The sequence below is a fragment of the Danio aesculapii genome, chromosome 15 (genome assembly GCF_903798145.1).
Source record: "Danio aesculapii chromosome 15, fDanAes4.1, whole genome shotgun sequence".
NCBI lineage: Eukaryota > Metazoa > Chordata > Actinopteri > Cypriniformes > Danionidae > Danio > Danio aesculapii.
Window position 1 is genome coordinate 17,244,448 of NC_079449.1, and position 27,862 is coordinate 17,272,309.

At 35.9% G+C, this 27,862-nt stretch overlaps 2 protein-coding genes across 2 annotated transcripts in view; one reads left to right on the plus strand and one right to left on the minus strand.

Moving 5' to 3' along the window:
* Nucleotides 1-17,029, plus strand: part of hsph1 (heat shock 105/110 protein 1) — a 48,056-nt gene extending 31,027 nt beyond the window's left edge. Inside the window, exons 12-18 of the mRNA XM_056473311.1 lie at nt 8,453-8,560; nt 8,777-8,914; nt 12,526-12,651; nt 12,957-13,064; nt 13,395-13,514; nt 15,816-15,977; nt 16,277-17,029. Of these exons, the coding sequence (XP_056329286.1) occupies nt 8,453-8,560; nt 8,777-8,914; nt 12,526-12,651; nt 12,957-13,064; nt 13,395-13,514; nt 15,816-15,977; nt 16,277-16,453 (939 nt within the window). The 3' untranslated portion in view covers nt 16,454-17,029. The remainder of the gene's footprint in view (nt 1-8,452; nt 8,561-8,776; nt 8,915-12,525; nt 12,652-12,956; nt 13,065-13,394; nt 13,515-15,815; nt 15,978-16,276) is intronic.
* A 1,019-nt stretch (nt 17,030-18,048) lies between these two features.
* The window catches only part of wdr95 (WD40 repeat domain 95), a 28,333-nt gene continuing 18,519 nt past the window's right edge, over nt 18,049-27,862 (minus strand). The window contains exons 16-29 of the mRNA XM_056473916.1: nt 26,201-26,307; nt 26,051-26,130; nt 25,856-25,910; nt 25,728-25,773; nt 23,461-23,520; nt 23,213-23,375; nt 20,953-21,051; nt 20,806-20,864; nt 20,589-20,727; nt 20,467-20,506; nt 20,260-20,348; nt 18,601-18,779; nt 18,372-18,472; nt 18,049-18,272 (exon numbers count right to left, since the gene is read on the minus strand). Coding sequence (XP_056329891.1) covers nt 18,101-18,272; nt 18,372-18,472; nt 18,601-18,779; nt 20,260-20,348; nt 20,467-20,506; nt 20,589-20,727; nt 20,806-20,864; nt 20,953-21,051; nt 23,213-23,375; nt 23,461-23,520; nt 25,728-25,773; nt 25,856-25,910; nt 26,051-26,130; nt 26,201-26,307 — 1,389 coding nt within the window. The 3' untranslated portion in view covers nt 18,049-18,100. The remainder of the gene's footprint in view (nt 18,273-18,371; nt 18,473-18,600; nt 18,780-20,259; nt 20,349-20,466; nt 20,507-20,588; nt 20,728-20,805; nt 20,865-20,952; nt 21,052-23,212; nt 23,376-23,460; nt 23,521-25,727; nt 25,774-25,855; nt 25,911-26,050; nt 26,131-26,200; nt 26,308-27,862) is intronic.

Consider the following 27,862-nt stretch of genomic DNA (forward strand, 5'->3'; position numbering starts at 1 on the left):
TCAGCAAGATCACCACACATTATTATTAAATTACCACAGTGGTATAATTTATTCATTTATTTTAAATAGTGGCCACATGAATAGAGGTAAATTTGGTTTTATATTCGCACATTCGGACTTTCCCCTTAATAATATTATTTCATTAAAGTATTATTTGCAAACTCTAAATAACAAAATCATATTAGCAGCAAATGACTATCAAAGTACAACATTGTTCACAGTCAAATAAACAGTGTTAATGTTGTTTAGAAATCATACTTGCATGCTAATTCTGATTGAATATTCAAAGTAACATGGTAAACAATAAAGAGACTTCTAAATGAACGAATGTGCGAAAATAAAACCAACTTTACCTCTATGCCACATGAATGCATTAAATATTGCTAGTATCATAATAAATGACTTTATGGCAAATATGAATTTGTTCCATTCAGGATATTTTTGCTAATTGCTCCTACAATTTAGCCTAAATAAATTTAAAAACAGAATAAGGCATCAACTTGATAACTTTGAAGTTTCATTGCACTTATTAATTTCACCACAATTATCATACCATTAATAGAAAATATATCCATGTTACAGTTTCATAGAAAATCACAAACAAATACTTTTGCAGAGTTTTCACAGCCAGGGTCACTTTTATGCTGCAAAAATGACTCGAATAATTAATTTGTCATCAAAATTGTTACCAAATTTCAGTATTAGTTGAAGCACATGTAAGGACCAACTAATGTTAACTAAGCTAATGCTAACGTTAGCTAAATGACGATCGGGAAGGCTAGACCAGACTATAAAACACCTCAGCCTTGTTTAAAGTTAATTAAAATGAATTAAGCCTCACCTGCAACAGTGCTGGACGTCTTTTCCGCTGTTTCCCTCCTTGGCTTCGTCTGTCTTCGAGCACATGTCTCGTGATGTGCTTTAGCAGCCTCCGTGACATGCGTTCACGTGCCATAATTCTGATCTGTGTTAATGATCGGTTCTGAATCTGTCCCGCTCTCAGGCTCCCCTCCCCCACTCAAACTCAAGCTCCCCTCCCCCAGCGCAGCCTCAAGTTCAAAAGTTCATGCAGCAGTATCACCAATTAAGACTTCTACTCCGGTTCAGCAATATCACGACTTTTGCACTTCATTTCACTCGGCTATATGTTCATTAATTTATTAATTGAGTTAATATTGTTTTAGATTTTATATTTTATGACAATTATTTATTTATTTGTAAATAAATAATTTATCATTGCATAAATGCAGTTAAGTTACAAAATAAATTAAGGTGTACACAGTAGATATAATACATTGGATGATATGGAATAAGATATAGGCATGTATTTACTAAAAGGGGTAAACATTTAACTGATAAAGTGGTTTTAATATCTTTTTAATTAAGCACGTTATAGGTGTTACACATCCACACACATATAGTAATGTACATACACAGCTAAAGCATAACATTATGACCACATTCAGTTTATATCACTGTTTTACGTTATTTGTAAATTAAATTAAATGTAAGTGCACTTAAATTACTAAATAAAGTTAAGGTGTATAAAGTAGATAGAATACATTGGATATATTGTATAAACTATTGGATAAATTATGAACATAACAAAGACAAAAAAGTCACTTAACCTAATTAAAAATAATAATAATAATTTAATAACAGGAATGAACACGCAGTAACAGGAATGAATATCCAGATACTGTGGACGTTCAGCTTGCTCTGGTGATAACTGGGTTGTGTGGAGCAATGTTTGAGAGCTTCTTTTGTCTTTGATGTTATGGTACATCTCTCTCCACTTTTTGCGGCGTCTGCACTTTTCTCTCTTAGGTCATTGATCAGTTTCTTCCTGCCTGACTCTAGGTCCTTCCTGTATCTCTCCGACTCATTCATTCGTTCATTTTCTTCTCGGCTTAGTCCCTTTATTAATCAGGGGTCGCCACAGAGGAATGAACCGCCAACTTATCCAGCATATGTTTTATGCAGTGGATGTACTTCCAGCCGCAACCCAGCACTAGGAAACATCCATACACACTCATTCACACTCATACACTACTGCCGATTTAGCTTATTCAATTCACCTGTACTGTGTGTCTTTGAACTGTGGAGGAAACCGGAGCACCCAGAGGAAACCCACGCCAACACGGGAAGAACATGCAAACTCCACACAGAAACACCAACTGATCCAGCCGGGGCTTAAACCAGTGGCCTTCTTGCTGTGAGGCGATCATTCTACCCACTGCACCACCGTGACCCTTATTCAGATTCCTTCTCTAAATATTTCTGTCTCTTCTCTGGGTCTGCATCATGTTTACAATAAAGTCGTTGCTTTTCTGCAGCACTTATAGGTGGATTGGCACTCTGCAAGTATATAATACATACATATGATACATGTGATACACTCACCGGCCACTTTATTAGGTACACCTCACTAGTACCAGGTTGGACCCCTTTTTTGCCTTTCAGAACTGCCTTAATTCTTCGTGGCATAGATTCAACAAGCTACTGGAAATATTCCTCAGAGATTTTGCTCCATATTAACATGATAGCATCACACAGTTGCTGCAGATTTGTCGCTGCACATCCATGACGCCAATCTCCTGTTCCACCACATCCCAAAGGTGCTCTATTGGATTGAGCTCTGGTGACTGTGGAGGCCATTTGAGTACAGTGAACTCATTGTCATGTTCAAGAAACCAGTCTGAGATGATTGGTGCTTTATGACATGGTGCGTTATCCTGCTGGAAGTAGCCATCAGAAGATGGAGACACTGTGCTCATAAAGGGATGGACATGGTCAGAACAATACTCAGGTAGGCTGTGGTGTTGACACCATGCTCAATTGGTACTAATGGACCCAAAGAAAATCTCCCCCACACCATTACACCACCACCACCAGCCTGAACCGCTGATACAAGGCAGGATGGATCCATGCTTTCATGTTGTTGAGGCCAAATTCTGAGCCGACCATCCGAATGTGGCAGCAGAAATGGAGACTCATCAGACCAGGCAACGTTTCTCCAATCTTCTATTGTCCAGTTTTGGTGAGCCTGTGTGAATTGTAGCCTCAGTTTCCTGTTCTTAACTGACAGGAGTGGCACCCGGTGTGGTCTTCTGTTGCTGTAGCCCATCCGCCTCAAGGTTGGACGTGTTGTGTGTTCAGAGATGCTCTTCTGCAGACCTCGGTTGTAACGAGTGCTTATTTGAGTTACTGTTGCCTTTCTATCAGCTGGAACCAGTCTGGCCATTCTCCTCTGACCTCTGGCATCAACAAGGCATTTGCGTCCACAGAACTGCCGCTCACTGGATATTTCCTCTTTGTCGGACCATTCTCTGTAAACCCTAGAGATGGTTGTGTGTGAAAATCCAAGTAGATCAGCAGTTTCTGAAATACTCAGAGCAGCCCGTCTGGCAGCAACAACCATGCCACGTTCAAAGTCACTTAAATCCCCTTTCTTCCCCATTCTGATGCTCACTTTGACCTGCAGCTGATCATCTTGACCATGTCTACATGCCTACATGCAGTGAGCTGCAGCCATGTGATTGGCTGATTAGAAATTTGCATTAATGAGCAGCTGGACAGGTGTACCTAATAAAGTGGCCAGTGAGTGTACATTTACAATATAAGTAATTGTAACTGAAACCTAAAAGATTCAAGTAAATCATCTTACATTAACAATGTTTTGCATTATTATTTATGAAACAGAGAACGCATCTCACTCCTGTTACTATTACTCAGTCCTGTTATGGCTTACAGTATATGAGTAACGGGACTGAGGGTCTGAGGGTGAGTTTTCAGCATAAAATTATCAAATTCATGCTAAATAGCCACATGGCACACATGCTAATAGCATGAGGATATGGAGCAAGTTTTAGCGGTTTATCAAAGATATGTATTTTTAAAATGAATTAATAAAATGAGAAGACTTTCCCCTTTGTTCTCCCATTGCCTTTAAAAGATCTGGATGATGCAACTTCCTGTTGAAAATATGCCTTATGGAATGTCCCAAGTTAATCAAAGGGGTAAATGTGTTAGGGTAACAGTAATGAGTGAAAACCTGGCGACACGGCTAAAATGTGTATTTTATCAAAAATGTTCAGATTTATTATTTTTTTTAAATAGGAAATCATTGATTGGATATAAAACTGCATGTAAATGCAAAAAAAAACTAATTTGGAAGGATTTTAAACAATATATTTTAGCAAATGTTAGAAGCAGGGAGTGGTGACATGCAACAGCTGCTCTTTTTAGTGTTCTACATAGTTTTTAATAATGATTTTAATTATTTATTCTAAATTTTGCAGTTTGTTAAATTTGAAGACTCTTTGATTGTTACTAAAATGTATTTTTGAGTTAATTTAATGCATTTTTATATATTTAATATTCTGGGGACATAAATGTTACCCATTCAGTGGAATGTCCTGTATATTTAGTGGCCTTTCTATCAAAAACCACATTAACTTCTTCAGCAGTCATGTGTGGGTCAGACGGCACGGGCCAGCGTTTACTCCCATGAGCATCAGTGAGCCTTGGCTGCCTGTGATAAGTTGCGCTTCACAACTGTTCCCTCCTTGAACAGATTTCACTAGATGAGTGAACTGACCACTGCAGAAACACCTCACAAGAGCTGTAGTTTTGGAGATGCACTGACCCAGTCATCTTGCCATTACACTATGGCCCTTATTAAACTCACTCAAATCCTTACACTAGTCCATTTTCCTTTCTAACGTATCAACTTTAAAGACAAAATGTTCTCTTGCTGCCTAATATATGCCACCTGCTAAAAGATGCCTTGAGGAAGAGATGATCAGTGTTATTCACTTCACCTGTCTGTGGTCATAATGTTGTGCTGGATCAGTGTGTACACGGTATATCACAGCCAGTCTGCTTCAACAGAACTAGCAGCCTAAACTAAGGCTCATCACCAGAGGTGGTTAGGCCTTTGCTGTAGCTGACCATCACCTGTAAAGCAGCTCGTCATTCATTTTAGAATTGCCTGAACTCTCAAGGACTCTAAATCGTCTCTTTTTCTGTCAAGTTGAGGACAGGGTTGCCAACTTTGTTGCTATGAAATATGTGACATAATTTGACTAGTGCAGCCATGCAAATTAGCATATGCACTCCATCATTGCATCATATTTACATTTACTGTTTAAAGGATACATTCTGTACTGTACATTATATAAAACATTTAAAACTAAAAGCTAAATCAGTAAAGCCTTCTCAACACCACTGCTGCTTCAATCTGTGGAGCAACCAATAAACAATACATGGGAAATCACATACAGGACAAACCAGGCAAGCTCAACATATGGGATGTCCCGGCTAATACAGGGCGGCTGGCAACCTTAGTTGAGGCCACGACAACTCTACCAGTGTTTTATAATATATATATATATATAATTGTGATTTATTATGTATTATATTACGGTTTTAGTGTTGTACTTTGTGAAATACTTTGATCAACCTTGGTTGTTTTTAAATAAGGTTGACACAGAGCTGACATCACGCCTGACTGGAAGAGTGTTTGAATGCTTTAGTTTACCTTGCATTACTCTTCTTACTCTTGTCATTTCTCTCACTGGGCACACTTCACTCTCACCCTGCAGTTTTGTACATCTTTCCTCCACACCACATCTCTAGTGAACTGCTGTTCAGCACTAATGGTGTGCATGTGCTCTATAAATCTATCTACTTTTGGTTATGTTAACCTGTAACAGTATAGACAGTCTATTTTGAGTAAACACTAGGAATGCCCAGCGCTTCAGAGCAGCTCACACAGAAGCAGCTCCTTCCCCCAAGCCTCCCTCTGAAACAAATGCTCCTTAAAGCAGTATTCTACTTTCACTACTCCTATAGTGCCTATATTATTGTTTGTTTATTATATGTACTTTAATGTATTTTATTTCAACATTTATAACACCTCTACAGCATTAGGCATTTGCACAAGTGTAAATATCATCTGTTAATATGTAAATTCAACTGTAAATTATGGTGATGTACTAAGGCTGCTGGTGACTGATGGGTTAGGGTGAAAAACATTTGATAAGTTGTAGATATTATGTATTTTCAGACGTTCAGTGAGGCTCAGGTAGAATGAGTGCAATGACATTCATAGATTCATGTTGAGATTAATGTTAATTAAGATCTTATTTAATTAACGATTAATATAAATTTATATAGATGAAACATGAAATTATACATTAAAATATCGAAACTAAACGGCGAGTGAAGTAAATCGAGTCAATTTCATCACAGAATCATTAGTTGAGTTGAATTGATTTGTTTGAACAACCGATGCTTTCTAGAATGAACGGACGTCTTTACGAACGCTTAATTGATTCACTGATTCACTCGCTAGAATCATTGACGTTGATTCGCTAGAGTCATTTTAAACGAACCTTTGTTCATAAACAGGACACGGCTTTGCAAAGAGAATTTACAGAGTTTATCTTTGACTTTACTGGAAACTAAAGCGACGAAACAGCACAGTCAGCTTCTAGAGTTATAACGTCAGACAAGGTAAGACACTAAACATTTCATTATTGTTCATTGAGTGTCGAGAGGTGCAGTTTTGTCACGCGATGTCATGGCGATCATATAGGAGTGCTTTCACTAATGCGGCTGATGCTCGTATGAAACTAAAGGCTTTTCAAAGGCTCCAGATAGGAATTACATTCACTTTAACATTATGAGGGTGTTATTATAGAGTCTTGATGAACATTTTAATGATGTATAATTTCATATGTAATTACATTAAATCCAGCAGTAAATTAACCAAGGTTTTAATGTAGTAAACGTGTAGTAACGTGTTTATTGGCAAATTGACTTCAGTTGGTTAATTTTCGTGAGGTAGTATTACAAACATGACATTTCAGTTTGCCAACCGGTCTCGTATAGTTTAGTTTAATCGTGTTTTCAGGCATTCCTCTCCTCTTCCCCCTCCATAGTGTAGTATAGTGACTGAAATGGCCAATCACAAAAATTCCCCAGCGAGGGAGCTGTCGTCCAATAGGAAAAATCCGCTCTCACTCATGCTCCTCCTCCCGAGATTTAAGATTGCAGTACACGTGTGTGACCGATGGGGGAGCTCGCGGACACAAGGCTAAACACCAAATTTCAGTTTTACTATTGCTGTGAGGACTTTTGCTGAAATTTGCACAGCATCAAGTATAGGCCCTTTGGAGGCCATTAAAGCATTTTATTTGTGAGGACCACCTAAAATGTCCTCACAAAGAAAAATGTCCTCACAACATTGGTTGTTTCTCAATAGTTGGTCCTCACAAGTATAGCAAAACCAACACACACACACACACACACACACACACACACACACACATATATATATATATATATATATATATATATATATAAATATATATGTGTGTGTGTGTGTGTGTATATATATATATATATATATATATATATATATATGTATATATATATATATATATATATATATATATATATATATATATATATATATATATATATATATATATATATATATATATGTATATATATATATATATACATGTATATATACACACACACACATACATATATATATATATATATATATATATATATATATATATATATATATATATATATATATATATATATATTTATATATGTGTGTGTGTGTGTGTGTGTGTGTGTGTGTGTGTGTGTGTGTGTGTGTGTGTGTGTGTGTGTGTGTGTGTGTGTGTGTGTATACATATATGTATGTGTGTGTGTGTCATAAGTCGTATTATAAGTGCTTGTTATTTTATAGGACTGCTGTTTAAGTACTTCATCATACAACAGCAAAAATTAGAAAATACATCATAAGATATTGCAAACCATGTTTTGGTGATATGTATACAATTGTTGATATTTATAATAATAAAGATTATATTATAAAAATTTTAAATAATGCCAAAAATTTTGGTATAGATATTTTCTGTAAGTAAAACAGTCATACAAATATTCATACAAGTTAATGTAAAGAACAACATGCAACACAAGAGCTTGAGGCGAGACTTAGTAATACACCTGTATGTTGCAATCCAAGAAAGTCTCTTCAAGTAACTTAGCCATGTGCTTTAATTTACTTAAAAATCGATAACCGCTGTTCTAAAAACCTATTAAAAAGTCTAGAGGGAACCAAAGCGAATTAGACTTTCAGCACAGTCTACAAATCGACATCACAACTAAACAACTTCACTCTCTATATGCCTTGAGTGATGAAATACTAAAAACACATATGGTGGGGCTAATTAAAACCTAGTTTACAATAGTTTTATTAATATATTTTTTTTGCCTCCTAATGTTTTGCTTTATATGATCAATAACATTGACTGGTTGGGTTTCTATTAGGGTGACAGTGGGCTATTGGCTTGCTGTTGTGATGATGCACACTATCATTATCATGTAGAAATGTAACTATCAACCATGGGACTGTGATTTCTAGGACAAGACACAGGAGGTGAATATTGAGCTCTCAGTAAACAAAGAAAACCTGCCAACAGCACAGTGTCCCCCCATGGAAAAAGAGCAAAATCAAAGAGAAACACTGAGCGTAAGTGAGCTACATCTCTCACTTACTGCTTAGGCAATGCATTTAGCGTTATGTGCATACTGAATGGCCAATACTGTGTATGTAGTAGTTTATATAATCTAAAAATTGTTATGCGTGTCAGGTCTTGTGATATATCTTAATATGTACATCTTCTGTCAGATTGATTGACCTGGGTGTCATACTGTTATGCTAATGGAGGATGTCTGTTCTTCACAGATGAATGGAGAAGTAAACAATCACCCTCCTGATGCTAAAAAAGCCAAAATGAAGGTCAAGCATGTCATTCTGCCCATGGAGGAGACGTTTAACCAGCAGTTGCCAAAGGATCGCATTAGCTTTTACACGGAGCAGGAAGTACTAACGACAAAATGTTTGTTTAAAGTTATACTTATAAATCAGGGCCTGAAATCTGGCATTTTATATTTAGATTGCAGTTTACATTTTAGGATTAAATAAGTCATTTAAATGCATTGTTTTGTGGATTGTTACAAATAAGGTTTTAAATGATTGTGCTTTTTGTTGAGGTCGTGTTTTTGCATTATTATAAATGTCTTTACAGACATTATTGTACAGAAATGCTTAGAGGTCATGTATTATATTATATTATATTATATTATATTATATTATATTATATTATATTATATTATATTATATTATATTATATTATATTATATTATATTATATTATGGTGGCATGTTGGCTCAGTGGTTAGCAATGTTGCCTCACAGCCAGATGCCATTTCTGTGTGGAGTTTGCATGTTCTCCCCATGTTGGCATGGGTTTCCTCTGGGGGTGCTCCGGTTTCCCCCACAGTCCAAAGACATGCATTATAAGTGAATTGGATTACCTAAATTGGCCATAGTGTGTGTGTGTGTGTGTGTGTGTGTGTGTGTCTGTCTGTCTGTGAATGTGAGAGTGTATGGGTGTTTCCCAGTACTGGGTTGCGGATAGAAGGGCATCTGCTGCGTAAAACATATGCCATAATAGTTGGTGGTGTGGCGACCCCTGAAATAGAGACTAAGTCGAAGGAAAATCAATAAAAATTCTATTATATTCTATTTAATTTAATTTAATTGCATTATATTATATTATCTTTCCTGTTCTCTCTGGATTACTACTTTATTTTCTTGTTGTTTTAATAGGAATAAGAAAGTTGTAATAAGAAAGTTTTCTTATTATCGTGACTAACCTACATTAGCCATAACAATAATAATAATATGCTGTAAATAAATAAAAGCTGAAAAATTAAGTTGTGATTAACACGAAAACAACTGTTCATATCTTAAGATCACAAGAAAATAAGTTGCAATCACAAGAAAAGTCAAGTTTTATCATGAGAAAATGGAGTTTTATAACAAAAAAACAACTTTTGTCATGTCGAAATGACCTGAAAATTAAGTCGTCGTCACAAGAAAACAACTTTTTTATGTTGGGATCACTTACTAAATGCAGATATTTAAATGATTGTATAGAACAGAGGTGCCCAAACTAGGTCCTGGAGGTTTGGTGTCTTACAAAGTTTAGTTCCAACCCTAATCAAACACACCTGGACTAGCTAATCAAGCTCTTACTAGGCCAGGGGTGTCCAAATTCTGTCCTGGAGGGCCGGTGTCCTGGAGAGTTTAGCTCCAACCCTAATCAAACACACCTGAATCAGCTTATCAGGCTCTTACTAGATGTACTAGAAACTTCCTGACAGCAGTGTTGAAGCAAGTTGGAGCTATACTAAGCAGGACAACAGCCCTCCAGCACCAAGTTTGGACACACCTGTACTAGGCTTTCTAGAAACATCCATGCAGTAGTTTTGAGGCAAGTTGGAGCTAAAATCTGCTGGACACCGGCCCCACAGGACCAAAGTTTGGGCACGCTTGGTATAGAACATATTAATCTTTGAAAAGGACTTTTTATTGAATACTGAATCATGTCAGTCAGTCAGTCTCAGTCAATCATAGTAATGCTAATAAAAACATTCAGTCACGCTTTACTTCAAAGGCCACATAAAATTAAAGTAAGCATTTTTAGATGTTAGTTTTGAGGATATCTATTAGCTAGGCTGCACCAAAACAGTGACAAAATTTGCGTTTAGAAAATATAAAACTGATATAAACATTTAAAGCTTGCAGTTTTTCACTTCCGCCTAAATCAATCAATGAGTATGTTTACAGGGACACCAATAATTCGATTTTAATACGATTGAGACAATGCTCTGATTAAGAGTCTACCATGTAAACAGCGATTTTTGATTAAAATAATCCGATTAAAGTCAAACTCGAACTAAACAGAAATTGGATTGACATGTGGAGTACAGTATTCTGGTTTTAGTCACATTATTGAAGTGCAGTACAGACATGTAAACACCGCAATCGAACTATTGCCATCATGTAGGACTTTTTGCCACTTTTTGCGACAAGATAGTGCCTACACAAGCAGCTGTTTGACACTATTTTCAGCACCTACTGAGTCAGTGAAGGACCACAGACACCTGCATCATGAAATGCATTTTTTTTCCATACGGTGTACAGTATCAAATTCCATTAAAACTACAGTTGTTCATACTTCCAGCATTTCATACTTGCGTCCAATACCTCATTTGTCACATGAGGGCATGCATGAAATGTTCCTGAATGAAAGTGAGGGTGCCAAACTGCAGTTAAAAGTCGACAAATTAAGAATGAAACACCCGAAATTTCATGAAACTCCAGAGGAAATGTGGATGGCGTGATGACGCAATGACGTCAATAGAATTATGTGCTATAACATGTAAATCAGGATCATGAAAGGAACACTCGAAAAGCAACTCATGTAAACCCCTTAATCATCTTATTGTCTTATTCTGATTAAGGCAAATCGTTCGATTACTGATGTCCATGTAAATGTAGTCAATGATTTTTTTCAGGTCACCTCATACCACATTCAAACCACTTCGCCGTAACTTTAATGTACAATTCTTCTAATTAACAAACTATTAACTATGAATAACTCAAACTCCTAATCTGCTGCTTTTAAATAGTTGTTAAGGTAGTAGATGGGAGTTTAGGTATTGGGTAGGATTAGGCATGGGACGATAACCGTTTTCAAGGTATAAGATGGTTTTAAAACAGCCAAAGTTTTCTTTTTCTTTTCTTCTGTTTTTTAGGAGAACAGTATCTCCAGCAGAAATGATATGCGAAGACATCCGAATATCCATTTTAGATAAATCTTATGTTTTTGAAACAAATGAAGACAGTAAAAGTCAATGATTCATTTTCATTACTCAGCCTGACATGTTTAATGTTCCAAAATATTTTAAATGTTCTCAAAATAAAATATTTTGTGTTCAAAGGGGAAAAAGTTTAAGTTTTTTAGCCAGACATTTACAAAAAATATATTTTAGAGCAGTAATCACAATACCGTCAAACTGTTAAACCGTGATATTTTTATCCAAGGTTATCATACCGTCAGAATCTTATACCATCCCATGCCTATGTAGGATAAGGGATGCAGAATAAGATCATGCAGAATATGTACTTTATAATCACTAATAAACAGCCAATATCTTAATAATAAGCAGGTAATAAGACACTAGTTAATACTATAGTATTAAACTAAATGTGGTCCTTAAACTAAATTGTTACTCAAAATTTACAATTAAATATGCTTTATTACATTAAAAAATGAAAACAAAAGCATTTCCATTGGTGTTCCCCACAGTAAACACAACAGATGTTTTGAGGCACTAAACCAAAGAAAAACAGCTTTTATGTATGAGGTTGTTTTTAGTAAATCTGAAACCCCAATTTAAAGGCTGTGATGGATATTTTGTCAGCTTAAGAAGTATAATTTTGTTATCTTGATAATGCGTGAAGCCGTAAACATGAATAAAAGACATTCTGGTCGATTTTTGAATATCAAAGCTATTGAAAAAAGTCATCAGTCATTCACACCATCTGGCGCTCCCTTTAATTCCTCGTTTTCTTTCCTGACAGAACAAAATGATTCAGCAAGACCGCCGGGAGAAAGAGCGTAACAATGCTAAGAACGCAGTGGAGGAGAATGTCTACTACTACCGACACAAGCTGGAGAACTCCTATCAGACATTTCTAAACGCTCAAGTAATGTATCTTCTCCCAGATAACACACTCTATTACCTGTTGAGAGTGACACACAACAATCTATTCAGCTCACAGCGACTGTTATCAACAGCTTGTGATTTATTCATAGCGTTCGTTGAATGCTTTCATGTTTCAGAAGCTCGTTTCTCATTGCTAAATCTCTAAAGGCCATTTTCGGTTCATGCATAAATGAAACTAAATTCTCGTTCATTTAAATTAGCTAGCAGTGCATACGAGCTCTTGCAGTTAAATGAACCACAAATCTGAACGCCGCATACAATGTTGTTGTTTTTCTTTTTCCCCAGGAACATCAGGCATTCTCTGAGCTTTTAAATGGCACGGAGAACTGGCTGTATGATGAAGGCGCAGACCAAGATAAGCAGACGTACATAAACAGGCTGGCAGAAATACATGTGAGTTGCCTGTCCCGTTTGATGAACAAACACATTTGATCATAGGTTAGCCTTGACAAATTGATTTTGTGTCGCAACGGAGATAACCGAACTGGTATACTTTCAACATGCCCTCCGTTTTGATGTGCGTCCACACTTTAGTGTTTTAATTGATTCGCACTGTCTTGACAGCTCACGGCGAATGGGACACCATGAAAGGCTGAAAGTCGTTTGTGTAGCTTTCAGAATCCCTCTGCCGCACTTTGGGAAGAGCACTAATTGGACGCTGTGTACAAAAGCGTTCATGCTTGCAAAGAGTGATGTATTAAAACCTTTTGTTTTATTCAACAGAAACTGGGTTTGCCTGTGCAAAACAGATACCGGGAGTCCATACGGAGACCCAGAATGTTTGAAGAGCTGTCAGCCAAAATACAGCGCTACATGACCATTGTGGAAGAGTATAAGAATGGAGTAAGTTGTCAAACATAACATCTTATTTGAAGTTATTATGTTCTGAAAATTACAGCATGGAGAGGCATCGTGTTAAACTGATGTAAACATTATAATGGAAGCATTTAGACGCAGTCAGGTTTCTACCATTAGTCTTTATGACTGACTATAAATAGTGTCTGCTTTTACATTTCTTCATTTAGCAGATGCTTTTATCCAAAGCTCCTTCTTACAAATGAGGAATGTAGCAACACAGCAATTATTCTTTAAGACGATGGCAATATTAGAAGTGCTGTAATACTTTTTCTATGCTGACAAACAGCAAAGTTATTATTGAGTTTCTATATACCATCTGCAATCAAAAATCAAACAACACTGTAACATGTATTCTTTAATGAATCTTAAAATAATTATCTACTTTTCTCAATATTAACTGATGTTGTTGTGCATAGATCTACTGATTTTAGTTTGTAATGTTTATTAATTCAATTAGAGAATTAATATAGCACTTTTAAAGCGGAACTGTTTCGCAAAATCACTTTTCATAAGAGGTTAAAACCAGGGTACGAATTACAGGGGGGTTTGGGGTGGTCTGACCCCGCTAATTAACGCTTGATCCCCTCTGAAGAAGATCAAAACAACATGTATGGGAGGGTCTGCCTTTTAATAGTTAAGAAATAGTTTGCTCTGATCTGTATTTTAAATAATATTATTAATTAAAATAATAGATAACGTAAATATCCATTTGACCACCCCTATATTGGTTCATACCATTGTGAATGCATGTTTGCACCAAAATATTAATTTAGTAGTTTGAATCTGGCAAATCTTGAGCACCAACAGACAGCGTAAAGGCTCGTACACACCGCTACTCTTTTTTTTTTTTTTTGTGTGTTTATCGTCAGCGTTTTGAGACGTTTTTTCCAGATTCAAACCCAAGCAATTTTCACAGGCGTCGAGATCACGAGATCAAAATCACTCCTTGACGTTAGATGGTGCTACACAACTGTAAGCTTCTGACACACGCTTCTAACACAGAAGAAAAAGAGATAAAGTTGACACACTTGTTGTTAAAGTTAATGGCGATTCAAACAAGCATGTATGGTTCAGGTAGCAGCTCTAGCGATGAAGAAATGAATATGGTTCACCAGTGCAATAAGTAGCTCCATGTTCATATTACACGTTGACGGAAAACACGAGCAAAAATCTTCCCGCTGTGCACAGGCCTTAAGTGTTCATAAAACATGTTTCTTGTAAAATAGGCATTTGTACTGTAGGTGTCCTTAAAACTAGATGCATAGTTTGTATTTTATTATACATTTGCTCGCACATGGAAGTTAAACAGTAAAATAAAAAAATATGTGCCGTCTTTCATGGTCATCCATTGATAGGTGCAGGAATGCAAACCTGTCAACGTTTATTTAATATCACAAATGTCATTGAGAATCACTCAATAACCCTCAAAACAAAAACAAAAGTTAGATTAATAAAAGTATATGTAATTGAATTAAATATGTAACTTTGGTTCACTGAGGCATATTACCGAACATAACTGAACTCCCCCGATCGTCAATGTATAATTCACACACTGGTTTAAACACAGTTGTGTGGCAACAATCTGTGAATACAACCAGCTTCTAATCGTAAAAAAATTAAACCTTCTGATTAAAACTTCACATACACAGTCTAGAGACATCAGAGACATATTTTACATCTTGTAAATAGGGGTAGAATAGGTCCTCTTTAAATGGGGGTAACCTATATTTATCATAAATTATAATAATTTAATTGTTTTAAAGTTTCAAAAGCATTGATTGCATGTTAAAAAAGCTAAATATTGTTGCATTACTTTCTTGTGTTTTATATTTAAAACGAATTATATAGTTAAAAGGATAGTTCACACAAAAAATACAAATTCTTGCATCATTTACTCATCATTGAACAGTTTGAGAACACACAACATTAGATATTTTCAAGAACGTTGGATTTTGGTGACAATTGACGTCCGCAGTAGGAAAACCCACCATGCAACTATATAAGTCTATGGTTACCAGTTTCAAACATTATTATTTCCAACAACTTAAACTAGTATGGAACAAGTAAAGGGTGAGTAAATGATTTAGTGATTTTTTTTGTTGTTGTTTAAGTGAACTATCCCTTTAAATAAAATTATAAATAAATTAAATACATTTTATAGGTTACATTTAAATTGAGTTATATTTTACATTTATATTTCTATCAAATATGCTTAAACATATTGTTACTAGCAGTGAAAGTAGTTTCAAATCAACTCTTTGTATAACTGTAAACTTTATCTCCCAGAATGAAAGCTATTGTCATATCGATGCATTGGACATGGACAAGGTCAGAGTGTGTGTTAAAGATACACAAGTGTGGATGACAAACATTCAGGATTCTCAGGATAAACTCACACCCGATCAGGAACCGGCCATACACAGCACTCAGATCCAGAAGAAATTACAGGTGAGTAAATAGACTAAAATAGTTCACTTTGAGGATAGATGGAATAAAAATCTTATGCGTGATTGATATAGATTTCTATGTCGAATCAGCCACAGATTTAGTCTTTTGTCTGTCATCACAGAAATTTTTTTTTTAAATCATATTTATTTGTTTTTCGAACATTTATATGTTGGATTTTATCTTAATTAATGTAAATAAATACTATAATTAATAATATTATTTATAATTAATGTAATACTCAAATGTTTCCTATAAAAAATGAAATAATAATGATCATTAATTAATTTAATTTTGTGTAGACACTCAACAACGTTTGTGAGGAGATTGTTTCGAAGCCCAAGCCCAGAGTTGACTCTCCTATGGACGACAACATTCAGCCAGAGCGCTCGCACAAAAACAAAAGCCCAGAAGATGTGACTATGGACTACACAGATTTTGTTCAAAACGAAGGAAAAAACAACCATGTCAACATTTAGCAGCTTATTTTGGCAACACAATATGCTAAAATGAAGCTCTTTGTTTGATATATTCAATGCTAATAGGCACCTTGTATCTAAAATCAGGTATGTTTTTTGTTGTGTATTGTTTTATATTCATGAAGCATCAATCTGAAAACCTTTAAAGCTCTTGCTGTGTTTCAGTCTAGCCTCAAAGCTTTCCAAGTAAATTCCAACTCTGACTATGAATGCAACTCTATTGACATAACTGTAATAAAATATGTTTTGAATTAAGACAAAAGCAATACTAAAAGAACAGCAAAAGGCATTTACTAGCACTGATTGAAAAACAAAAAGCTTGCACTGAAACTATGACTCTAAACAAAGTGAAAGCTTGCGATTTCAGAAATGGATGTACAAGGGTTGCTGCTTTACGCTTGACTGTTCCACTTTATTTTCACTGTGCATTCAATAGGATATGTCATGTTAAATTTACAATTTATTGACAGTGCTATCTGTGCAGGTGGAAATGCACCAGCTGTCTCTGTTGTATATGTTGATGCAGTGAATTGATGTGTTGTGCTTGAAACTTTTGTAGTAAGTTTGAAAATCACAATAAAACAGTTTGAAACTATCTATGGCTCCTTTTTTTCTTTGTTTCTTTTATTTATTCACTGTAATGTCATTTCAAACCTGTATGACTGGATGTTAAATGTTTTGAATCTGTTTGACATCCATTACATGAACAAAAATAATTAATCAAAATTGAAACAACATCAGGTTTGGAATGATGCAACGTTTAGGTAATGATGACAGGATTTACATATTTGGGTAATCTACCCTTTTAAAGTCTGTGTGAAATCAAAATTTACATACATTTTCTTTAGGTGAACTATTAATATGTGCAAGTTAATCCACTATATTTAGTTTTTTGGTAATCTTCAATCAAAATCTGACCATTTGTTTTATTCGTTTGAAGTGGTGGTCCTTCTCAGTTGATGTCAGTTTAACAGCTTAAGCCACAATATTCTTACACGCCCCTTTTTAACCATTAGTTGGTACAGTATAACTGAATGATGCGCAAAAAGAAAGCCCCACCCCCTACTCAATATTCCATTTCAGTTGCATGTACATCATTCATTCATTCATTCATTTTCCTTCAGCTTTTCCCTTACTTAAATGAACCACCAACTATTCCAGCATATGTTTTACGCAGTGGATGCCCATCCAGCCGCAACCCAGTACTGGGAAACACATATACACTCTTGCATTTACACACACTCATACACTATGGCCAATTTAGTTCATCCTATTCACTTATAGTGCATGTCTTTGGAAACTGGAGAACCTGGAGGAAACCCACATAAACTCCACACAGAAATGCCAACTAGACTCGAATCAACGACCTTCTTGCTGTGAGGCGACAGTGCTGACCATTGAGCCACTGTGCGGCCCTGAGTGCACATCAACATACTCAAATAAAAGTCTCACCAAATACCAGTTACTTTAGGCTTTCGTAATGGTTCAAAAAAGCTAAAATTATTATTAAACCCTTATAAATGTTAAGTGCATGTCTAAATAAGGAGATCATATTGATATGTTTAAAAAAAAAAAAGAAAACTCTTGACGCTGTTGATATTACTATCATGTATTTGTCCTCATTTTGACGCATTGACTTTGAAGTGGCTATTCATCTGCATCCTTAGATTCGAGTGGATTGATTTTTTGGAGGGAGAGATCGGGTCTTTTATATGTTTGTGGCATAACAATAAGGTCCAAGTCCTTCAAAGTGTTGTAGTCCTTGAGACCCGTTCTGTTTGATGCTCTGTTCAAATGTTTGAATATTGCATGACGCTGCCTGTGATCCAAAAGATTGGAGAAAATCCAATTTGTTACTCCTTAATCAGAACACTTGGTTTGCATTTAGATGTTTAGTTTTCATGAAATATGTACCAACCTCCTGCCAGGCTCAGACCGACACCAGGAGCTGATGCTTCCATCTTCAATGTCTCTATCATTGAGAATTGTTAAAGGATCGCTCTCTGTCTGGACATCCAACTGTAATTAGAGCATATTGTGATTTGTTTTAGAAGCCAAATTTTCATCTCAGAAACACCACCTGAGCCATTAATGGAGAAAAAAAGGAGGTTTATAAAACAACCCACATGGTATATCCAAAACCGCACCTGTTTGTTTACATTTTCCCTTTTCTCAGAGTCCAAGACATCTGACTGATTGATCTCTTCATCCAGTACTGGATGAGAAGGCATGCTCAAGGGATCAATGAGGATCTCATAGGGAACAGCCGGGTGCTTCCAGGAAGACGGTGTTTCAATTCTCCAACTCTCTTCTTGACCAAAAGTACCTGTGAAGTTTTTGTAGTTTAGACCGTCGTTCATTTGAATATTTGATGCATGTCACTAATGAATTGGTTATTTTTAGTTAATCAAACACATACAGCTTACATTTACATTTATTCACTTAGAAGATGCTTTTATCCAAAGTGGCTTGCAAATTGAGGATAAAAGAGACACTTCAAATCAACAGAGAGCAGCAATATATACAGAGGTTGTACGATGAAACTTAAACACTGGCCGATTTAGCGTTGAAGGTTTCATGGCTAAATTTCACCAGCCTGGGGGGGGGGTCGTTATTGATTGCAAATTTCACCACCTCAACTGTCCTGTTTTGATGACCAAAACTGTACGTTGGGAGCTCCACAGGGTCAATAATTTACATGGCCAGGCTCCTATAGCCAAACCTTTGGTCACTCGAGCCAATTCCAAACGTCAGTTTCAATGGAGCCAGCAGTGAAAATCTTGGGCTGTGGACAACATGAAACATGTATTGTTCTCTGAAGAGTCCACCTTTGCTGTCTGTCCCACATCTGGGAGAGTTACAGTGTGGAGAAGCCCCAAAAAAGTGCACCACCCAGTGATGGTTTGGGGTGCAATATCATGGAATTACCTAGACACAATACTTGAGCTAGATGGGCGCATCACTGCCAAGTACTACAACCTTTCTGGAGGACCATGTGCACCCAATGGTTAAAACATTGAATCCTGAAGGCGATGCCGTGTATCAGGATGATGATGCACCAATACACACAGCAAGACTGGTGACAGAGTAGTTTCTCTCCCCTGGCCTCCACAATCACCAGATCTAAACATTATTGAGCTACTTTGGGATGTTTTGGAGGAGCAAGTCATGAAATGTTTTTTCACCTGCATCACGTAGTGATCTGGCCACTATTCTGCAAGAAGAATCACTTAAAATCCCCCAGGAAACTGTGCAGAACTTGTATATGTCATTCCTAAGATTAATTTATCCTGTATTGGCCAAAAAAGATGGCCCTACACCATAATAATGAATTCAATTTCATTGTCTTACCCCTGTAGATGTTTATGACAAGTCTAAGTTAGTTTAGCAGTTTGGTTTTGTTTTTTTGGAATATGTCTGGTACACAGTGATCTTATTCTGCAATGCAAAAGCCTTAACTTATGCATAATTCTTTTCTGCAATTGTTTTATAACTTATGAAATGAGGAAATTAATAGGAATATAATAAACGGCACAAAACAAATGTGTTTAGGATAATACATAAAAATAAAAAACTATATGATAAATAAATACAAGTTTGCAGCATAACAAGTTGCTTTAACAGTAAAATGCAATTCAAGTCAGTGAGACAAAAAGCTTTCAATGGCTGGTTGTACGTGAAAGAATAAGGTCAATAGGAAGTCGCAAAAGTAAATATTGGTGTGCTGCTGACACATTTAGCCATGGTTAATGCAAAAAGACTTTGAGAAAAATCAAGACATCTTGTAAGCTTGTTATCAAATGTACCTATGTAATCCCCATGAATATTCCACAGGCGCACTGAACAGTCCATCGAGGAGGTAAGCAGAAACTGGTCCTTGTCCACTATCTTTAAGCTTGGGATGAAATAAAATAATATTAATGAGATTCCTTAAAGTCAAGTGACATTATTTGAACAAAAATAGACAGAAATAATAGTAAAAGTCTGTTTTTCTTTTCACACCTTGAACATACCTCGTGATGCTGCGTATGTGTGCTCGCCAGAAGTTTATCTCTAGAAATGAATATTAATAAGAAACAACATCAACATTAATAACAACTTTGAAACTTATAATTACAATAGGGACTGTCCTTACTTTCAGGCGGGTTTTGTTCAGGCCCCATTGCGTATTGCTTGACATTGTACACATAGATAAAACCCACATGATCTGCAGTAAAAAGCATGCTGTCGTCCTGTGTTAAAGCCAGTTTTGTGATCTGCTGCTGAAGGTGAGACTTTAAAAAAACAGCTTTAATTACAACTTTGAGCTAATTGTGTTTACACTGAATTCATAATTAAACTCTTATGCTTACAGCTTGAAAAGATGCGATGAACTTTCCACCATTCAAAACACTCCAGAAATTAACATAACCTTTATGGGCAAATGAAGGAAATATTAAGAGTGAATTAAGAATTTTCTGTATTTGAATTGATTTTATTTATTGCTATGGCTGGTTTACCTCGAGACCCTGAAGACACAAGCCAAGCAGAAGAGCACAGTTCAGGAACAAATGCCCGGGTCTTTAGGAAGATGAGGTTCAGCACACTCGTGTTTTGCACTGTTGTAGGCAATCAAACAACAATAAAATCCTCTTACAAATTGTGATTTGTATTCAAAATTTTCACATGGTAGCTTTGCTTAGGGCTTTTCACACTGAGTTTAACCCTGGGTTATCTTTGTTCATAAACCTATTTTCAGCCTTGGGTAGATAAAGCATTTATCTCAAAAAGTTAATAGGCTTTCTTGCGTTTCTGACTTTTTTTCTTGCTTAAAACAACACATAAACAAACACAAATTAGTTCACAGAAAAGCAGAGCCGATGATAGCAATGTGCGTATAATCTATTAACCACACTGGATGCTTTTAATAAGAAGACATTTTTTCGGCATTAAATAATGGCAAAAATACTAGTACTCACAACTGCAACACTAACATATTTTAAAGGTGCCATAGAATGAAGTGACACAATATGTTAAATTGTTTTCTTATGTCTATAGTAGGGTTGTTACTATACTGGAATTTAGTTCCAATCGATACTTAAATTTTAAAAATGTCCATTTTCCGCTAACATTGGATTGCTGCTGAGCACGTTATTAAACACCGCTGATTTGCCATTGTATTCACGTGTTCAACACAAATGACTGTGATTGGCTCGTGAAGGTCATCAGTTCACCGAACACACCGCTGTTTACTGAGTGTAACTACAGATACAGGGACACTGAAGCGTTTTAAAGCTGTGATTCATCAGCGGATCGCTCGTATGTCAGCTTGTAGACAAACCAGCTGATCAACGTGACCAGTGTCCCTGTATCTGTGTTTACACTCAGTAAGTTCAGTGAAATGATGACCTTCACAGCGAATCACAGTAATGTCTGTTGAGCACAAGTACACATTGGCAAATCAGCGCTGTTTAAGAATGTGCTGAAATGTTTGCGGAAAAATTGACCTTTTTAAAATTTCAGTATCAATTTGTACCGAATTCCAGTATCATAACAACCCTAATCTATAGTACTGTAAATGCAGTTTTGGTAAGTGCAAATATTTTCCAGACATAGTTTTCAGGTACATTTCCAGGTCTATGAATTGTCCCTAATGCAATATGGTTGGTTTTGACCATATTTGGAAGGGCCGTGAATATTAATGAGCTCTGCTCTAATGCTCCAGCTATGCTCAGATACACAACTACACACTTGCAAAACAATCAAATTTCAGCTGTCAAAAATATTTGAATATATATTTAGCTTAAATAACTTATAATCTGTATATCCCACATTTTGCATTCTGATAAGCTGTGAACAGATGTGTCATGAATAGTTGCCTGCTTTACAAACTGCTTACTCTTTTTTTTAAAGGGTCCATTTTCAAAATAAGAGTCCCACATACATAGTACATATAAGCTTATTGTTGTAATCTCACTAGGAAACTTTGTGGCCAATCAAATGCCTCAAACGTCAAAGTCTGTCTTTTGTTCCAACTGGCCTGTTTTTTTAACTGAACTTTTACACTCATGGGATTTATGTGAAAATAAAGAAACAATGGCGTTTGAGGCTCACTGTCATTTATTCAGCTAGGCCTGTCTATTCAGCTATATCTAGATTTTCATTCTATGGCACATTTCTTCCAAGAAAGTATGCCAAAAACATGCCCCAAAAAGGTTTGTGCTACAGCAAGCTGTAATCTCAAACATTGATTCTTCTCATCTCTGACAAATTATTCTTAAAGATCCCGTGAAGTGCTTTGAAATATGCATTTTTTATTCGATGATGAGAGTGAATGACAGAGTAGTCCCTCCCCATTTAAAAAAACAGCCAATAGTGTTTAATTTTTAGTGGTTGAGGTCAAGCGCATCAAATGAAAAGCAAATGAGCATCGTCTTAGAGGGGGAGGGGCATGTCAGATACTAAAGAGCATTTGATTGGTCAAGATTTGATGAGATAATGAAGTATGAGGTGACGTAAAGAGAATTGTTGATCCATTTAGGCGGGAGTGACAAACTGCAAGCCCACTAGCTAATAAATCTACTTTTTTTTTTATTTCGCGAGACCTCAAATGTCTTATTCAGAGTTTTTGATGCAGTTCTGATGCAATTCTGAATGTTCTCAGAATTCCAGTCCTTTCTTTGACAGTGTGAAACCTGAAATAATACTCCCGTTTCCCTGGGGTTTACTAATTCAAGTGTGAAAAGCCTTACTGAGGATCAGCAAATCTATTATTGGTACCATGAGAACTGCTGATTTGTTGAGACTGAGGGGTCTGGAAGCGACACTGTATGCGTCCAGACACCACGTTCCACACAATGATCTCCCCATCAAAACTGCCAGTGGCCAGGAGATGTGGTGTGCAGTGAGCAATGCACAGGATATCTTCTTTGTGTCCATTCCTCTGTGTGTGAAATATCAACACATTACTCAATGTGCTCTAGTGTAGTGAAGGCATGTGTTGAAATGTGTATGGATGTTGCTAATACCATGTCTTCCTGCCAGGAAGGTGTTGGTCTCTGAATGAACTGAGTTTCCTCTTTGGAGTCCTGTCAAAAGCAATAAAATAATACCATCTGATTACTTTTTAAAGATAATAAGTAGCAATTCTGCACTCTTCTGTTCATAGTCTCTTGAATTTAATTGAATCACTCGCATTAAAGTCCACGTGAACTGGAAGTTGTTGAAACTTTAATTGAAGTGATGTACCTCCATCTGAAACAGTATATTGAAAGGAGTGCAGTTTTCTTTTTGCACATCATGCCCTCATAGCAAACTAATGGTAAGAGGGGCGTGGTTAAGAATATTGTGGCTGTTGATGCAGACATCAGAGAAGGACCGGCACTCCAAGCAAATGCTCAGACTTTGATTGAAAATTACTAAAACAAACTTTTTTCAGTGGATTAACTTGCACAAAGGCAGTTCATTCTACTGTGGCAACCCCTGATAAAGCAGGGAATAAGCAGAAGGAAAGTGAGTGAGTGAGTGAGTGAGTGAGTGAGTGAGTGAGTGAGTGAGTGAGTGAGTGAGTGAGTGAGTGAGTGAGTGAGTGAGTGAGTGAGTGAGTGTGTGTGAATGAATTTATTGAGTCAGTGAATGTTATTGAACCTATCAATTTATGCACAGACAAATTGATCAGTTAAAGAATAACAATGTGCGTTAGCAAAACAAACATACATATTGACTGCACATAGACATTGAAGGTGGTACATTTTATAAGTCTGACTTCGAATGGTCAGTTTGTAGATGCAGAGAACATGTTAAAGTACAAATTACATATTGCTTGCTTGTATGTAAAATTTAAAGGAAAAAAAGATCAAAAGACAAACGTGAATATTTAAAAAATATTTTTAGTAGTAAACTGACAACTGTCTCAAAAAAAAAACAAATAAAGGCTATATTAGAGCTGTATATAATATAACATAATTAAATCTGTTGGTTATCAATAGGTTTAATCAAACTTTTCAGTAGCAGAAGATTGCATCCAAATTAAAATATGTATCTGTGATCTCTAGATTCAATAATATTTTATGTAACCTCATTGTATATTAACAGTTTATAAAGAAACAATATACAGTTGAAGTCAGAATTACTAGCCCTCCTGCTTTTGTTTTGTAGTGTAAACACACTAGACGGGCGTACATAAGGAGTTCATGAGTAGTTAAGATTATTTTTCAACACATTTCTAAACAAAATAGTTTTAATAACTAATTTCTAATAACTGGTGTCTTTTATCTTTGTCATGATGACAGTACAAAATATTTTACTAGGTATTTTTCAAGATAATAGTATTCAGCTTAAAGTGCAATTTAAAGGCTTAACTTGGTTAACTAGGTTAACTAGGCAGGTTATGGTAATTAGGCAAGCCATTATATAACAATGGCTTGTTCTGAAGACAATCGGGGGAAAATACATTTAATATTTAAAATATCTTAAGGGGGCTAATAATATTGACCTTAAAATGGTTTTTAAAAAATTAATACTGTTTTTATTCTAGCTGAAATAAAACAAACAAGACCTTCTCCAGAAGAAAAAATATTATATGAAAAACTGTGAAATATCCCTTGCTCTGTTCAACATTATTTAGGAAATATTTGAAAAAGTATGAAAAATTCACATGAGGGCTAACAATTTTGACTGCAACACATACATTATATGCAAAACATAACTAAAATCTTTGTCCTTTCACAAATATTATCACAATCCTAATTGTAACATTTCATAAAACTATGAAGACAGTCTGATCTGTTCTATATTTTATATTAAATCATCGAAGACAGTCTGATCTGTTCCATATTTCATATTAAATCTTCCTCTACCAATGAAAGAATGAATAAATCAAGTTACCCTGAACACTTAATACAGAATTGACAAGAGATGGAAGGGAAAATTCTCAATAAAAGTGAAATATGTACTCTCCAGTGGTGTCATAATCATGCGTTTAGGGTATCTTTTTTCCACAGAGCTCAGATTCTCTTTTCTAAAGTGAACAAAAGCTCTTGTAACAGATGAAATAATGGACTGTCAGGAGGGAATGGAGGAATAAACCACACCAAACAGCACTCGGGCACTTCTGAGGAGGGAGAAACACTGAAGTAAATGAAATATGGAAATGGAGTGAACAGCAATAAAGGCCAGAGTACCAGGGGGAAAAAAACAGGTCATGGCAGTCAACCATTTTATGAGAGTCATCTGGGGAATTACTCTGAGATAAAATAAGGTCGTGAGGGAAGCAGGCTGGTCACTTTATACTCACCAAGTAAATGTCAATCCTGCGGCTCCAACCAACAGAAATCACAAATCTGGCCAAACAAATAAAAAAAAGAATCAGCCAAAAAATTAAGTGCATAATGTCCGTGAAGACTGTGGCGCAGAGACTCTCACGTGTTTCCGTGCAGTGTCAGATAGGAGCAGTCACAAATCTCTGGACATTTTCCTTCTGGAGAGAAATGTAATGCAGGGATTCACTTCACAGCAGATTTATAGGTAATGTGGGATCATAATTCAAAGCACTGAATAATCAGTCATAGTCAGGAGCAACGAAAATCAATCAAATGCACATTATGAAGAATTACTGACCTCTGCTGAGTATCTTCACACACTGGCCATTGTTAAAGTTCCACAACTTTATGAGGCCATCTCTCCCACCGGTCATTAGCCTGGTGGAAATACACAAAGATAAGAGAAATAATCTGAATTTTGCACCAGGCATATAGTTTTACTACTAACCTCCTTCCGCTAGTGTCAAAGGCCATACAGGTTATTGCAGACTCTCCATGAGCGCATCCAAATTCAAATATTAGAGCTCCGGTTTCCACATCCCAGATTTTAATAACCTGAATTGAAGCAAATACGTTAAAGGATAACTTTGATACTTGACTGTTGTTTTACCAAAAAATTAGCTTGTCAGGGGTTCAAATTTGTACTTAAATGATCAGTTCACACAAAAAAAATGTATATTATGTTATTAATTACTCACTCCCATGTTGTTCCAGTCCCCTTGAGACCTTTGTTCATCTTCAGAACACAAATCATGGTATTTTGGATTCAATCTGAGAGCTTTCTCATCCTCCATAGACAACAACGATGTCACAAGATGTTTAGTCCAGAAAAGCAACCAAAAACATTTACAAAACACTCCATGTGACTTCAGTGGTTCGACTGTAATCATACAAAGCCCTGTTAAAAAGTTTGGGTAACATTTTACAATAACAGTACATGAAAAATAATACATTCATATGTAAACTAAACATTACTTTATACATGATAAGTTAATGTGTGTGCTAATCATTAACTAACTTTAACTACAACATGAGTCACATGAGTTCATGTGTAAATAACGGCTATCTTAATTACTTATTAGTACATGTTGTTAATTAATGTGTTAATTAACATTTAAGTTTAAGCTTAATGTAACCAACATGAACTCATGAGCTGTTAAAGTATAATTATGTCATGACTTTACTTGGAGGGGCACATCAGCATTAACTACTCATTAACTACTCATCAACTCCTGTGTTTAACTGTCGATGTTGACAGAGCACTTTTCGGTAACACCTTAGTTTAGGTCACACTTCATGCTATTAACTGCTGGCTTAATACCTGCCTGTTATTAAAATGATAACTGTTCGTTAGTAGTTACAATTAGATCTTATTCTGTATCCCTATTCCTACCCAAAACCTAAACCAAACTTCTACCTTACTAACTATTAATAAACAGCTAATTAACAGTTTATTAAGCTAGCAGTGTTGGTTAAGGGTTTGTTAATACAGTGAATTGTGACATAAACTAAAGTGTTACCCACTTTTCTATTGTTATTCAGTGTAAACACACTAGACGGGCGTACATAAGGAGTTCATGAGTAGTTAGGAGTTGGTTAATGATGATGTGCCCCCCAAGTGAAGTCACAATATAATTATACAATAACAGCTCATGATTTCATGATGGTTAAATTAAGCATAAACTAATGTAGTATTTAATACATTAATTAACAATCAAACATGTACTAACAATTAAGGTAGTCATTATTCACACATGAACTCATGTGACTCTTGTTGTAGTTAAAGTTAGTTCATGATTAGCGCATACATTAACTCATCATTAGGTCATAATAAAGTAATGTTAGTTTACATATTAACACATTGTTATTCATGTACTGTTATTGTAAAGTGTAAATTTTGTGTCCCAAATTGTTAAAACTGCTTTTTTTGCCTTAGTATCCCACATCAGGTCAGGGTTCATATTTACAACAGGCGATACAACAACTGTGTGTTGCTGACTCTAATGGCAATATGTCACACTGCCTGTAGTAAATGCATACAGTCATGATTACCGTTGAACTACTGAACTCACAAAACAGGAATGTTTTGACAATGCTTTTGGTTCTTGTC